Source organism: Dreissena polymorpha, chromosome 4 (genome assembly GCF_020536995.1).
Source record: "Dreissena polymorpha isolate Duluth1 chromosome 4, UMN_Dpol_1.0, whole genome shotgun sequence".
NCBI lineage: Eukaryota > Metazoa > Mollusca > Bivalvia > Myida > Dreissenidae > Dreissena > Dreissena polymorpha.
The window spans coordinates 377,127-394,077 of record NC_068358.1 but is presented as its reverse complement, the minus strand read 5'-3'; the positions used below and the strand labels follow the sequence as shown (position 1 = coordinate 394,077).

The 16,951-nt window shown below is 33.7% G+C and overlaps 2 protein-coding genes across 6 annotated transcripts in view; one reads left to right on the top strand and one right to left on the bottom strand.

Annotated features, from left to right (window-relative positions):
- The window catches only part of LOC127879886 (homer protein homolog 2-like), a 105,950-nt gene that overhangs the window by 5,074 nt on the left and 83,925 nt on the right, over positions 1-16,951 (bottom strand). The window contains exons 1-9 of one of the 4 annotated variants that reach the window (XM_052426966.1): positions 12,917-13,593; positions 7,713-7,869; positions 6,565-6,696; positions 5,582-5,776; positions 4,840-4,994; positions 3,448-3,604; positions 2,205-2,324; positions 1,681-1,761; positions 1,373-1,387 (exon numbers count right to left, since the gene is read on the bottom strand). In XM_052426966.1, coding sequence (XP_052282926.1) covers positions 1,373-1,387; positions 1,681-1,761; positions 2,205-2,324; positions 3,448-3,604; positions 4,840-4,994; positions 5,582-5,776; positions 6,565-6,696; positions 7,713-7,869; positions 12,917-12,978 — 1,074 coding nt within the window. In that variant the 5' untranslated portion in view covers positions 12,979-13,593. Of the gene's footprint in view, positions 1-1,372; positions 1,388-1,635; positions 1,762-2,204; positions 2,325-3,447; positions 3,605-4,839; positions 4,995-5,581; positions 5,777-6,564; positions 6,697-7,712; positions 7,870-12,916; positions 13,595-16,951 lie in introns of those variants that run through there. The other 3 variants (XM_052426965.1, XM_052426967.1, XM_052426968.1) reach the window with 3 other exon arrangements.
- LOC127879882 (uncharacterized) overlaps positions 1-16,951 on the top strand; it is a 232,349-nt gene that overhangs the window by 197,136 nt on the left and 18,262 nt on the right. The gene's annotated exons all lie outside the window — the stretch shown is intronic.

The following is a 16,951-nucleotide window of genomic DNA, read 5'->3' as shown; positions in this document are numbered from 1 at the left end:
ATTTTCTTTCCTCTGTTTGTTTTTTCCAGTATACATTAATAGTGCAAAACTCTCTTTTTTATTTAAATTATCTTAAACTTTGGCGAGAAAAATGTTGCAAATGGAACTAAACTCTAAGCCTAACCATGCGCTCTGAGAACACCGGACTTAATGTGCATAAAGTGTCATCCCAGACTAGACTGTGTAGTTTACACAGGCTAGTCAGGGACGACACTTTGCACATTTATGGAATTTTTCTTTTAAAGTATGTCTCTTTAAAACAAAAATCCAGTCTAGGCGAAATTATCATCCAAGATAAGTCTCTGTGGATTGCACAGGCTAATCTGTGACAGTACTTTACACACATGCATTATGTACTGTTTGCTCTCTTTATTCATATATGTATCATAAGAACAGCTGACTGGTGGAAAAGAATTCTTTAATAGTTAAATACTTTTCTTATAACGTAGAAAGCACAAATTATGAAAGAAGATGTACTGCAACAGCAACATATAATAGTGTATTAAAATGACCATAAGAAAGCAATATCCCAATTAAAAACAACATGACAGTGTCAACTTGATATTCCAATACAAGCATTTTTATCAAGTGCATTTGCTTTTAATATGATCGACATTTATGGTATGCAAAAAACTTAAACATCAAAACGTGATCCATCTACACTATTTAGTGCATCAATTAAGTGCTTAGATCTGTAAATATAATAACAAGCTGAACCTATGTATCACACAACCACTTGTTTTACCATTCAAAGGATTTGTCAACTGTTTGTTAATAATACAATTCACATCATACTAGTATATGATTTTATTTGAAGATTAAATAAATGCTACTTTAAAATCCAGAGGTGAAGGTTAATTTTGACTGAATAGGAATAACTTCATGTGTTTCAGAGACAAATTACTGCATGACCCGGTATTCGGCACAGGTATATTTCTACATATTTCCATAACAGACCCCTAAGTAAGACCTTGTCCTCTGCATTAAGAACTCCTGCTGTCTCTGCATGTTAAGTTATACTTAAATCGCCTTATAAATGACAAATTAACCAGACTATCAGTATTGTGTCCATAATTGCCCTTTGACTTGTAAGTGCGTCAATCTGGGAAAGTTGTGATTTGCCTATATTTGACCTTTGATCTTTAAGTCCGACCTTTTATTTGAATGTATGGCATGTCATTATGTAACATTCTAGTCCCATAGTTAATTCAAAAGATCTGCTCCATCAAAATTTCATGGGTAAGGTAGCATACATGTAAGTTTTAACAGAATGTCCTAAAAATTCTTTTTAATGCCGTAAGGTTATTTCGACTGATATATTAGTGAACATATCTGCTGCATTACAATGGTAACAATCATGTGCAATACTTACTTTCACCTGATCAACCTGCGAGAAAAGGAAGAGTAATTTAAAGACCGAAGAAAGAAATGTAGAAAAGAAAAAAACAAAAAATGCTCAGACAGTATGTTACAGAAACTTTTCGGTAATAATAAGAACAGTTTTAGACAAAAAGAATATATCTAAATAGCTTTTAAACGTATAAATCTAACTCAAAATAAACAATATAATGAACATTCCAGACTTATCACATGCCAGACAACATCGAGTACCATGTGGCTGTTGTCCTGGCTTACTTTGATCAGTCTGGATTTTGAAGAGGTGCGAAATAGAGATCCAACCTTTAATTTGCCTTGCAAATTCCCATTGGCTGTTTCCCTTGTCTGCATTTCGGCAAGACGCTGTTGAAGCCGATCTACTTCCTAAAGATTTTAAAAGACAGTTTCTAATTATTACTGATCTTCCCATGATCATCAATATATGGAAATTAGATATAATCAAATGAAAAACCTTCTTAAAAGGCTTGGCGATGGTATAGTTCCAAGTCAATTTTTAAACTTTCCGAAGTAGGATCTTTTGGAACTCCTGATGCTCCAAACATTCATCAACTTTAAAACATATTATTGCAAAACCGGTAACTTAATATACGTTTGCTGGAATGATGTTTTAAATTCTTAATTTTATTATTAAACACAGTTTCCAAACTCTTAGTTAAGCAATTTAAAAACAATAATAAAATACTCTTGAAATACCAACTCATTAATAAGGAACAGAGATTCTGAATCATGTGCCAGCAACTTTTAATAAACACATTTCTAAAATCTTCTGGAAGCAAGCCGAGAACCAATGCCAGCCAGTCCAGTACCTGATCCTTGTATTTGTTGTCGCGCTGCAGGGTCTCCACCCTATCGTTGGCTTCCGAAAGTTCGAGCTCCAATGCTGACACTTGCTCAGAATTCCCACCAGACTGCTCCAGATCCGAAACCTGGGATAAATACAAAATTAAGTTTTTTTAACAGACTTCATACAGTCTTAAACCTTTACCACTCAGATTTGCATTACACGCATTCATAGTTAGAAAATCAAAATAAATTAAAGACCTTTCGTAATAGAATTAAGTTTACAAGGCTTAATTTGGAACCATAATTGATTGCAACAAGTCATTTTCACTTCCCTGCTGAGTGGGAAAGAGTTAAAATTTGTTAAACTTCGAAAAACATTGAAATAATCAGTTACAACTGTTGTCCATATGACAGAGGTAAACTAAGACCATTTTTTCTCTTTTCTTGTTTGAAACCTTACACAGAAGTTTAGCAGGAAAAAAATAAACTGATTTTGAGTTGTACTTATTTCAGTTAATGTATTATTGTCATATATTGTTTCAGCACAATATGAATACATGATATTGTCATAAATCAATATGATCAATTATGATTATTTTGCTGCTCTTTATCTTTGTTTTGGTGTTGATGCATTACACTTGCAACACTTAAAGGGGCCTTTTCACAGATATTGGCATTTTTTAACTTATTCACTAAATGCTTTATATTGATAAATGTAAACATTTGATCGTAAAAGCTCCAGTAAAAAATCAAGAATAAAATTAAAAAAAGGAAAAGAACATTGCCCGGAGCAGGTTTCGAACCAGTGACCCCTGGAGTCCTGCCAGAGTCCTGAAGTAAAAACGCTTTAGCCTACTGAGCTATTCCGCCGAGTACACATACTTGACGTATTTTATACCTTATATAAGCAATTTTCGTAGTTTCACAAAATTTAACGACAAAAACAGAACTCTCCAAATTATTCAATCGTTTCGCGTTGCAACGCTTTATAATTTTTAGGTTTTAAAATCGTCAAAAGATGCATATAATGGCTATATTAGACCATGGTAAATGTTCAGTATTACTGTTTCCTCACAAATATCATAACTAAAACGAAAATTTGCGAATCTGAAACAACTTTTTTCAATTTTGTCAATTTACCAAAGCGTGAAAAGATCCCTTTAAGACTCTGTTCGTCGAAAAATTTCATGGTGGAAGCTTTACTTTTACTATAAAAGCCAGACAAAAATGTACATTCAAAATACATTATAAAAACCCAACTCATACCTTTTTCTTGAGTCTGCCTGTTTCATCCTTGTATGCCGCCAGCTGTTTCTTCCACTCTTCAACATTGGAGGTGGATTCTTGCAACGCTGCCGTTAACCGTGCATTGTTGTTTTTCAGGGTTTGTAGCTCAACCTCCCATTTCTTTGCATTGGAAGAACTGAAGGCAACATCAAAATGACAAAAGTTATATCATGGATTTTAAAGGGCTGCAATGTATTGAATATGATAGTATTAAATTTGAAAGGGGTTTATAAACATTTCTGCTTTACATTTTAAGTTTATGTTTATTAACCCTTTCAGTGCGGGAACCGAATTTTAAAGGCCTTTGCAAACAGTTTGGATCCAGATGAGACGCCACAGAATGTGGCGTCTCATCAGGATCCAAACTGTTTGCTATTCTGATAGTATTCTTTGAAAAAAAATCAAAAATGCTAATTTTAGAACTTCAGCAGACGACAATTTAGCAGACGACAAATTACCCAGCATGCAAAGGGTTAAGATTGAGTTACAGATATGGTATGGCGACTAGATGACCCCATATATTCTTGATCAAATTGCATCACTGGTATGGCGACTTACATGCTTTCATCAGTTTAGTCACCACACAATGAGCAGTCAAAATATTTTCCTCAACATGAAATGTGTCCATTGCACAAGTATGGCCCCGCTAAATACCACTGAACACATAAATGAGTATTGTGCGGACAATCATGATGTAAATTTATAATAAACAGTTTAATCATTAACTAAAGGCAATAACTCTACAAATAAGGGCGCAAGATTTATGGTTCTTAAGCACTGCACATTCCCTAAATAAGACCTAAGTCTTAGTAAGACCTTTATAGATACTATAGTAATAATTTGTGTGCACTGCACATTCACATAATGAGATAAACATATGGTTTCAGTTTCAAGTTGATATCTCTTTTTGGTTTCAAGTTGGTATCTCTTATTGTTTTTAAGATGTGCTCCTCACAAAACATGGGGGTATAACTCTAACAAATAGGTGAGCAGGAGTTATGGTTCTTATGCAATGCACAACCCCCTTAATGAGATCTACCTATGAAGTTTCCTTATAAGTTTGTGAGACAAGCTCCGGACATATTTAAAGTACAACAAATAATAAGGGAAATAACTCAACGACCTGAATTCTAAAGAGCTTGGTGATATTTGACTGGTTATCTAGCTTTAAATTGAACCTCCTATTTATGCTAATTAACATATTCAGAATTTTTGGTGACAATCTGATAAAAACTGGTTGAGTAAGAGAGTGAAAACAAAAAAATATGGAATTATACTCTAAAGTACTGATGCAGTGACAGACTGTGCGGAAACTATATGTCAATCCTAAGATTTAAACATGTTCCATTGGCTTAAGCCAGAAATCATTACCTTTGGGCTAAGGCCAGCTTCAGTCGATCATTTTCGTACTTGAGCTGGTTTTCTGGCGAGGTGTTGCCGTTAGCATTGTTGCCCGGATTGTTGAAGGAGTTACGTCGTTCCCGGAGATTCACATTCTCTTTTTGTTCTGCTGACGGTGGTTGTTGCTGTAACAGGGAGATTTTCATGGTATTAACAAACTAGAAAGCATTGCCAAGACGATTTGCCTGTGCTAAAAAGTAAACAAGAGCACCGCATAGCGGGTGCCGATGCTCGGCTGCAGGTGCAGTTTTGAATAAATGAAATTTGTCAGAAGAATATTAGAGGCCACAGTGACCTTGACCTTTGACCTAGTGACAAAAAAATGGGTGTGGCGTGTAGTACCCGTCAAGGTGCAGCTACATATGAAGTTTCAATGTCATATAAGGAAGCACTTTGATTTTAGAGCTAATGTTAAGGTTTTAGCATAACGCGGACGGCGGACGAGCTGGCTATGATAATACCTCGGGTTTTCTCAGAAAAAAGCCGAGCTAAAAACTAGTGAGCCTGCATAAGGAAATTTTAGAAACAAATCATTTTTCTGAATATGTTGAATCACTCAACACCTGCCTCAATAATTATTTGATTTCAGTAATTCTATTCACTTCCTTTCAAAGCGACAATAATGTTGTTTGGTTACAAATTGATCAATTCAATTGTAAATTAGTTCTAAGATTGCTGATTTGACACCAAGCTTCAGTTTCCGTAAACTCACATTCGCGTCTTTCATAGATGTAAGACTAGAGCTGCGCGTGTGAAAGATGCCTCGATTTGGCGGGGTCTCACGGGGAGTGGGCGTGGCTGATGATGTCAGGCTGTCGTCTGTCTGTCCGTTCACCGTGGGTGGGGACTGGCCTTGGGACATTTGTTGTCTGGTCAGGTCTTTCACTTCCTTGAACTTTTCAACAAACTGTAAAAACGGCAACAAAGAATGTTATTATATACATGAATGTAATTTTCAGAGTAGTTTTAATGTAATGTTGTATTTCAAAAACCAATTTGGTTAATGAAAAGAAATGCAAAAAAAGAATATTAACTCTTCCAAAAGAGTGTATGTTTATATTTATGTAACTCTTTATTGAAAATGTACATTAAATAAACTAAAATAATATTCAAGTCTGAAGAAATCATATAAAACACATAATACACACAAATTGCTTTTGTTTATTTTAATTTCTAACATAGTAATAATTATATCATTATAAAATTTAACACATAATATTACACTATGCAAAGACGAATCACAACTGATACAAAAACCTATTAGTAACAACATAAAAACAACAACATACAAACACTTTTGAATATTAAACAAACCACATTTAACAAATAACACAATTATACTTATTCAACAATTTAAGCAATACAAGAACATTGATTTACAACTAACACAATAATACAGCAAACATGTTCATAGATTTCCTTATCCCTCTCTGACGCAAAATGAAAAAGGCTATATGCAACCTGAGCATAAAAACAGAACCACCGAAGATTAACTCGCAGTCTGTTCAGGTTATATGCTGTTTGCTGCTTATCAGTACCATAGGATTGGAAATGAAGCCTTAAACACTTCGATCTAGTAAAAAAGGTCTTACATTTAATGTCATTTTCCTTTGGGACTAAAAATGCTTCAAAGTGCACATCTGAGAGATAAAGGGTTAAGCAATTCAATAAGAAGAACGCTGATTCAATGCCTACCTTTGCGAGGTCTGCCTCAGTTCCAAACCCCAGACCGTACACCGTGTTAGCCCGCGGATCTGACCACTGGCCAAACTTCTGAGAGGTCTTTGTGAACGCCATGTTGGGCGTAATGGTGCTGTTAATGATTGCCTGTGTGGGAAAAATAATTGGAAACATTAGAATGACACACTGTGTGTACATATTGATTTGTATGTCTAACTGGAGTATTTGGTATGGAAATGTACAGCAGATAGTACAGCTTCATTCTGACTCGTTACTTTTGTAACAGACTAAAGCTGGATTTAAGGATTATGGTAAAATTGAGAGTCTATTTGGACTGTTCACTTATGATTGACCAAATGTATTTGTAGACTAAATGATCATTTATTGATTCAGACTTAAATAATCATGTTTCAAATTAAAATTTTGAAGGGACATAGCAAAATGATAATAAACTAAAATATGCCAAAAATCATTGTAGATCCTGTAGATTAGTCGGTTATTATACCTTACAAATATGAATCCTGTATAATCATAAAGTGAATGATTCTGATTCAATACATGTCTCTACAATTTTTTTTTTTTAACTCCGAAATTGTCTAAATAAAAAACAACACAAAACATTATGCACATAATTTAATGGTTTCGCAGTCTAGGAGATACTTAAGCCTTTCATCAAAACCAATTTACCAATGGGTCATATTTATTCATGACATAATAAATCTGCACAAAACAAATTTCACTACAGCAGACAGCAGAAAACAAATGTTAGTGCTTTAGAGGCCGTGAGAAAACAAACATATCAATGCTTCATAATTCCACACACACACAAAATCACGATATATGCAATAAACACACTAATAAAGTATATAACCAAGACACAAATTTTGTGACATGTTTTAATTAGACAGCACAAAGCAAAGATTTTCTGAGGTTGAGTAGTGCGAAGCTAACGTAGCTATAAAAAAAAAGACAGGGCCTTTTTTCCGTGGCATTTGGCCCCTCAATTTATGAATAAATGAGTCACACAGTTTTCACAATTGTGACAAAAATGTGTTGCAAACTTTTCAAAATAGTGAAAAAATTTGTCACACACTATGTAATTCAATTATTGTAAATTTTGTGCAAACTTCTCAAAATTGTGAATAGCCATGGCAGATGTTTACCTTCGAACCCTCGACACTGATGATCCGGTACGTGTTGCGAGCGCTGTCATAGTAGTACGAGACAGGAACAGCAGACTTGCTGGACGGCAGCCAGTTCTTCTTTGTCTCGGGGTCGATCTGGAACACATGGGCGCGCACAGAGAATATTGGCTGCTCCCTGAAAACATACAAGGCAAGAAAATATACATAGATGTAGGGTATTTGTGCAGTTCACTAATGAGAGGGATAGTAGTAATGATTCAAATATTGAATGTAATACTTCGGCCATGCTCTGAAAAATAAGGCATAATTTATACGCGTTTGGTGACGCCCCAGAATAGCCTGTGCAGTCTGCACAGGCTGATCGGAAACAACAATTTCTACCTAGACTGCATTGTCAATAGTTAAAGGAGACTTTGTTCATAAGAAAGCTTCTATAAAAGCGAAAAGTATATCACTGATTAGAAGGGATCATATTTTCCCGCAACATCAATCGGTCCGGATATAAATGGGGAAAAGTATCCGAAAATGTACATCCGAAATCATGACAAATTACGTTAAAATATATACCATTGATTTTGCCATTCATGAAGGTGGTATAATACATGTACAAGTAAAATTCCCTTTGGCATTTTTTAAACGAGTTTCCTCAACTGGTTTTATCATTTGGTATTTCATTGTTGTTTTGTGTGCTGTTTTATCAGACTTATATCATCGTTGTCAATATTATTAATCTGTGTAAGTCTATACCAATGTTTTAAATTGTTGTCGACTCGATAATAGCTTACAAACATGCACTGAACCAAACAAATGTCTGTGCGTAGGTTAGCTACTGACAACAACAAACCAAATAATTAAGAAATAATTTGTTGTCAAATAACCCACGACCGATAGTTTAGATGCGTAGGGATTTAATCATAAGAGCAAAGCATTTGAAACCACGCATCTAATTTTCCGGTCGTGAGTTTTTCAACAACAAAGTATAAAGTATGCGAATTATTTCGATTCTAACACGGTTTTACTACAGATTTATTCAATGTACCGTAAAACGTTGTGTATAACGCGCATTTATGTATAACGCGCATCTACTTTTTTAAGGTAAAAAAACGGGAAAAAAAGTTTTTGAAGCAAAAAAATCGGGGGAAAAATTTCGTACCGCAGGCTAACTGAAAATCGTTATATTTAGATTGCCGATCTTACGTGTTCTTTTATTGCTTCCATTATTTATTATTTTAAAGACGATAACGATACAACTAGTTTGTGTTTTTTTTTAATCATATTATGCGTAAAAATTAATGTTTGGATTTAAATGAATTATGCATGAAATGCACGCTTTCCACGAGGATACCATCAGGGTTTTCATCATATGTCTCCGAAGTAACTGTCCACGATTTTATCGTGGAGTACACATAACGGATGGATTAGTTATAACTAAGAAACTGACATTATTGATTGGTATTGTCACGTGGTTATTCATGCATGACTAATTCACAACCGCATGTTTTATTTACAATGCCGATATCATGCGTTCTTTTCGAGTGTCTATAATTGACAGGAGACTTAAACGACTCAAACTTCTCAACACCATTACGACATTACCGGTGATAAACAAACAATGTATATTATTGTTCTTGTGTACTATTTTATGTGAAGTTCTGCCCATAAAATTAACTTTCGGCTGTTCTGTCGATCAGATCCGCGACTTTCATTCATAATTATATTACCGGATTATTACGCTGGTGGAAAATGTATTGGCATGTTTTGTTTAGTTACAAGCGCGTGCATTCAGACGCGTGTTTTCGGATGCGTCTTTAATCCGCTGTTCACAAGTTTTTTATTCTTGGTCTGACGTGCAATAAACCGGTCCTGACGGTTTAGAGCCTGCAGCGGATGGCTTATCACACCTAATCGAGATAAGAATGTCATTAGGGTGTGTTAGCATGTACACTGTGTAATCGATTTCATGACATGGGAATTTTAAAAGCAAACAGAATCGGACCGACTGCTTGGGATTTTCAATCGGTCTTTAATGACCCCAAACGGTCTAGGACCGAAAAAACCGAAAAAATATGATATGTGCCAATTGCTCAGGCTAATATGTGGAGATACTTTAGGCAAATGGATTGAGCCCATTTTTCCTAAAGATTAACTCATGTTGTAAGCACATTAAAGGGATCTTTTCACGCTTTGGTAAATTGACAAAATTGAAAAAAGTTGTTTCAGATTCGCAAATTTTCGTTTTAGTTATGATATTTGTGAGGAAACAGTAATAATGAACATTTACCATGGTCTAATATAGCCATTATATGCATCTTTTGACGATTTTAAAACCTAAAAATTATAAAGCGTTGCAACGCGAAACGATTGAATAATTTGGCGAGTTCTGTTTTTGTCGTTAAATTTTGTGAAACTACGAAGATTGCTTATATAAGGTATAAAATACGTCAAGCATGTGTACTCGGCGGAATAGCTCAGTAGGCTAAAGCGTTTTTACTTCAGGACTCTGGCAGGACTCCAGGGGTCACTGGTTCGAATCCTGCTCCGGGCAATGTTCTTTTCCTTTTTTTAATTTTATTCTTGATTTTTTACTGAAGCTTTTACGATCCAATGTTTACATTTATCAATATAAAGCATATAATGAATAAGTTAAAAAATGCCAAAATCTGTGAAAAGGCCCCTTTAAATAATCTCACGCTTAAACTATATTGGAGGTAGAATATGTGAATGAACAAGTTAAAAGCTTTGAAGATCACAGAAAGTTTCTTTCAAATATATCAAGCTTATGCCTCTTATTAAGTTTCTTGCATAAAAAAGCAACAACAAAAAAGAACTCATGATTCTTGAACTTTTACTGAACTTTCTGTTTGAACAGAAATCTGACTAAGTTAAATGTATTGTCTGACAACTTTGTAAATGATGATTCATTGGAAGCCTATTCCATCTATACCTTCACATTAAACACACCACCTCAAGTCCCATAACTCCTACTTACTTCAGTATATCAACATCCAATTCTTTATCACTGGGTAGCTGCATTTTATCAGCAACCTTATCTAGACCAGAGTCACGGTCAGGTGTTTTTGCAGGTTCATTAATCACTAGCTCAATTAAACTCCAAAGGTTCTGATATCCCAAAATTGTTTGTGAAAAATCTAATGTTTAGGATGATAAAAACTCAAAGTCTGGCACCCTGCTGAGTAAAAAATTCCATAAACAAAAAAAATATGACTAGCCACAATAGTAGACTTCTTAAGTACCGGTTTTCAAAATAATTGTCGTGTTTAGAACTATCTTTCAGTGGCAGCTAATAGATCATGTTTGAACAGATTTATCCTGAACAATATCCAGGTAAAGAATGTGATAATTTGCATTTTGTTAAGTAATTTATTCCTCCTCAGGCAATGTTTGTATGATTAAACCCCTGCAGTTGTGTTGAGTAAATATATGAAAATGGCAAAATGTTGTAAATATTTTATGACATAAACTGATCAAGTACAACAAACAAAATGTCTAATATGTTCCTGATAAGCATTTATATGATATGAAAATGGCACAATGTAGTCCAGGGTGATGAATTAGAATTCTTTTAAATTTTGTTAATCTTAAGCATTATTCTCATTTATCATGCATCACAAATAATTCAGTTAATATTAACTATCCGAGTTCATGCAATAAAAATACTGAAATAGCATTCCAAAAGAAAGCACTTGTGAACTTTCAATATCAGTGTTAACCATCTTAGATGAAACTAAATAGATATAAAAACACACACATACAAGATCAGTTAATTTATATCACTTTAATTGACGTCAGACTATCACAATTTAAATGGCCCCAGGCCCCCATACAAAACCTGACAGAAAACATTAAAATTAATTCAAGGAAAGTTTCAACTACATGACAATTAGCAGGTCATCTTAGCTAATTTATTCAGATATAAATGGCAGATTTATGGTGTTGAAAGCTACTAATTAATGGTCACACTTTATACCCTTCTATAGGACACCCGAATGTTGTTACACTGGTATTAAGATTATACACTGACCAGTTAATTGATTAAAATAGTAATATTTTATTGTCCTCTCTTTAAAGAGAAACACAATTTCCAACATATTATGGTGATGGGCGAAACAGTGTAAGCAGCATTAGGTTTTAATTTGCCATCATATTACATTTATCGGTTACTTAGGAACAGTTGCGTAATAAACGATGCAATTCAGAAAATTATTCCATGAGGAAACTTTTTAATTAAAAAATCTGAAGAAAACAAACTTTCATGAAAATTGCATATATATCTAAAATTCTTTATAAAATGACTGCATTCATTTCGGTACAACTTTCATCACCTGCAAGTTATACTGAGTATACCTGTGCTGATGACTGAAATATTACATTAACATCTCCAAATTATCTCCAACTAATCTCCCCTCTCTGACAGAGGAACTGTCAATATGTCTGGGATTAACTCTTTCAGTGCTGGAACTGAAGGCCTTTGCAAACAGTTTGGATCCAGATGAGACGCCACAGAACGTGGCGTCTCATCAGGATCCAAACTGTTTGCTATTCTGATACTATTCTTTGAAAAAATTCAAAGAAAATGCTAATTTTAGAAATTCAGCAGACAACATTTTAGCAGACTACAAATTTCCCAGCATGCAAAGGGTTAAAATGTTCAGGTTTATAGGTTCTAGTATACACCTTGGTAAACTGTGTCATAAAACGTTCATAAAATATTGATTGATGTCTTTTGCTACAATTTATTTGATTTGATCATGACATTACAACAATTTATCTCACGTGTGACTAAAAATGAACTATATACAAGGACACATGTTTAAACAACTACTTATTTTAAGCAACTGACATTTATGATCTTTTTGGAGACCCTCTTCTGTAAATACTGGGCTACAATTTATCTACATAAACCAACGTTAGTGAGTAAGTGAGAAACCGTGTGCAAGACGCCAATATTGTAGTACTAAAATTACATGCAATAGCAAACATTTTTATACTTGAAGAGAAAATAACTTAAACAAACCTGACATTCAGACAGAATTCATCAATGTTCTTCATCTATTCTATTTTATGAATATACTAAATTACGTTATAAAAATTAATGATACTGTTATTTATGAACCCCTATGATGTATATAATAATTGCTACACAAATTAAAATGGAAATCTACATAAGAAACTACTAACACATGGTACCAAGGAAGTCTTACATAGCTATCACGTCCTGCGCATGTTTTTCAAGTTGAGGATGCAGTTCTGGAGGTTGCTTCATTTCTTACTTTCTCAAATATATTTCAGTTTGTTTTTTCATAGATATATCTAAAGTGACTAGTTCAGATCTATATTACATGCTCCACAGATCTATCTTACATGTTCAAAAGTTCTGCATAAAATGTTTCTCAAATGTTCCTTCAGATCTATGGTGAATGCTCCTCAGATTTACTCAAGTGTTCCTCAGATCTTTCTCAAATAATCCAGTGTTCTATAACATACCATTTAAATATGAAATAAATGTTCTAAGTATGTAACATTTTATTGAATCTTGATCTATAAAATCAACATAGATATCCTTCAACATCAAAATATTCACCAATGAGACACTGACACTTCTTATTTTCATCTTATATATGCCATTTAACAACACAAATTTGATTAGTTTCCTGTCCCAAATAACTTGTCATCCTCTAAGATTTACATGTTTTCAAATAGCCCATCAGTGTCAAATGATCCAGCTTTATCACAAAAGTCATTACTGACATTTAAAAGTTCACCGTCAGGATGTACAAAACACCTTTTTGTTATACAAATATCAAACCAGAAGACATTATCTTTGACACTTCACTGAGAATACACACATATAGTCACATACAAAGCCCATGAAGACATATCTAAATATGTTTGGAACAACATTTGATTGAAATTCATTTTAGTACAAATTGACAATAATAACAATCTTAGACATATTAAACATATATTTCCCATTAAGTTTGAAATGTTTATGAACTAATTAAGTCAAATTACATGTCACAATTAATCCTGAGTGAAATTTTAAAAACTTTTTTACAAATTAAACAAATATGTATTGCATGTTTTAATCAACAACAGATCATAGTATTATAGTAATGATATCACAGCCAAGGAAATTTGTTTAACATTGAGAATTTTTTTTTTTACAAATACCAAAGTACAATTAACACACATTCCATAACAAAATGAATCGATTTTTAGTGATCAAGATAGATAAAACTATCACACACTGTGGTAAAGGTTTAAACCTGTTCTTTTGTTGTGGATCATTATCAGTTGTGAACTTCTTTATCTTTATGTTTTTTAACCCTTAAAGCGCTGGAGCTGAATTTTAAAGGCCTTTGCAAACAGTTTGGATCCAGATGAGACGCCACAGAACGTGGCGTCTCATCTGGATCCAAACTGTTTGCTATTCTGATAGTATTCTTTGAAAAAAATCGAAGAAAGTGCTAATTTTAGAAATTCAGCAGACGTCATTTAAGCAGACGACAAATTTCCCAGCATGCAAAGGGTTAAACTACAACATTGAGCCGACAACTACAACATTGAGCCGACAACTACAACATTGAGCCGACAACTACAACATTGAGCTGACAACTACAACATTGAGCCGACTTCAAATATACACTGTGAGTGCCAGGGTCTTTATAAATTTCCTTGTTTTTGAAAATAAATAAAACAGATGTGCTCTGATGCTGTTCTTTGCATTAGTTAACTTTGTTGTTTTATTGAAATCAACATGATACCAAATGTATTAATTATATTTGTATTTGATTAACACTATTTCTGCATACTCACAAAGAATAATATATATAGTTATTTAATAATTTCCAATTAACACATTTCAAAGATAACAAAAACTACAAAGCACACTATGCATATTGACACAGACGATAATCAAAATTTATAAGTTTTATCATTCAGAAAACAATTTTGAATAGTGTAATTCCAGACAGTCACTCACTCATCAAAACACTTGATTCCACTTCAAAAAGTGATTTTAAATGCCTCCCAGAACATTGCACCATTAAACGCCTTTTCTGCAACCCAATACAACCTGCAGTTTTGCTTGCTTATCTTTGTTGGAAAAGCAACACAACTGACTGAAGCCACAGAAGTAAACAGGTAAAATTGGAAGCCATCAAACCATTAATCTCCAAATCTCAAGCAAACAAACACTAGCTTATCAGCACAATCTGAGAATTACTCTGTGTAAAGTCTAAAAATATATTCTCTATAGTTCTTATTTCTCTCTTAAAATAAATATATATGGACGATAAAACTCTTTAAAGCATTAAATATGTCCAACTTCACGATTTCCTGTTAACTCTTAGAAGATAATCAGACCTCATGTATTTGCAATTATCTACGTAATTACAACTTCTAAAATTCGTAACACCTGAAAGATTGATAACGCTAAAGACATAATTATTTTATCCTGAAAAACCTGATGCTAATATCTCTGAACACAAGGTTTGCTTATATGCCCATGTAACTGTTAATATCTCGTAAACTGTAAACCTGTTTTATTCACAATTATAAGGGTAAAAGAAAGTAAAGTTGAGAGTTGTCAATATCTGAACCCAGTTACAATAATTTTCTTTTATGTTCAATATACATTGAATCTTGCAAACATGCATTTAACTCTTTCAGTGCTGGAACCGAATTTTAAAGGTCTTTGCAAACAGTTTGGGTACAGATGAGACGCCACAGACCGTGGCATCTCATCAGGATCCAAACTGTTTACTATTTTGATAGTATTCTTTGAAAAAGCATTGAAGAAAATTTAGAAAGTCAGCAGACGACATTTTAGCAGACGACAAATTTCCCAGCATGCAAAGGGTTACAAATAAAATCTGATGATTAATATGTTCATTATAACAGCTTTGCTAAAGAAAGGCAAACAAAGTCCTGAACAATGTACAAGAAACAATTCAGTAATTCATCCGGCCTATTTACATCTGTTAAAATGCACACTAAATCTAAGGAAGTTGGCAACAAAACTTCTTTCTGCACATTGCTATCTAAGAATAATCATTTCAACATATTGTTCAAAGCAGAATCTGGAAAACATTAAATTTGGCCTCCAGCTTAGAAAAAAGTACAAACCCAACAATAAGACTATTATCATTTTAAATTTTTAATTTGTTTTGACTGTCCACCATAAATATATCCATTCAAATCAATGCAACATTTTCTTATATGGATGCAAATATTTTAAATTCCTAACTCCTTGTAACTTGAAACGACACAAATTTCAAAATAAAGTGAAAACAGGAAGAAACACAAATATGAACAACACTAGTCTGTCTCTAAAAATGCAAAGCAAATACAGCGAGGTCATCATATGTAGAATTTTTATAGTAAATTGTATTAAACGCTCTCGTTGTCCAGATCCTTAAGTATTCCTTCACAGTATCAGTAAACAGAGTAAATAGTATCCACAATTCCTCAAAATAAACACTAGCAAAGATAATAAATCGCAATGGCTGGCACGTTAATTGGTCAATCATGGTCAAACATCATATGGTACTACTGGGTCTACGGGTCACCGATGTTCCAATACATTAGCTGTAACACCTGATCAAACACCAGAAATTTAATGGTCACTTAACTTTTGCCTAGGGCTGTACGTTTCATAAGTTGAGTGTCACAACCACTCAAAGAACAAATAGTTTTTAGATGAAACTTATTGTGTATTCAACAAACAATTCTTAGATTAAGTCTTAGAATATAGAATATTCTTTAAAAATGAATACTCAACAAGAGATGTGTTTGTCAGAAACTCAATGCCCCCTACTGCTCCACTTTGATCTTAAAAAAAATATCATTTGGCAGATACAGATAATTATCTGCCTTTGAAGCTTATTACTTCCCTTGAATTTGTTTTTTTGACCTTTGACCTTGAAGGGTGACCTTGACCTTTCACCACTCAAAATGTGCAGCTCCATGAGATACACATGCATGCCAAATATCAAGTTGCTATCTGAAGCGACATTGAAGTTATGAGCATTTTTCGAAACCTAAATGCGAAACCTAAACGCAAAGTGTGACGGAAAGACAGACGGACGGATGGTCCGATCACTATATGCCCTCAATTGGGGGCATAAAAATTGATTTAATTTAGAGTCAAATGGTATTTTGACCCATTACCACTTAGATACGTATATTTACGCATTTGTTGTCCCTTAGAAAGTTAGATATAATTAAAGACCTTT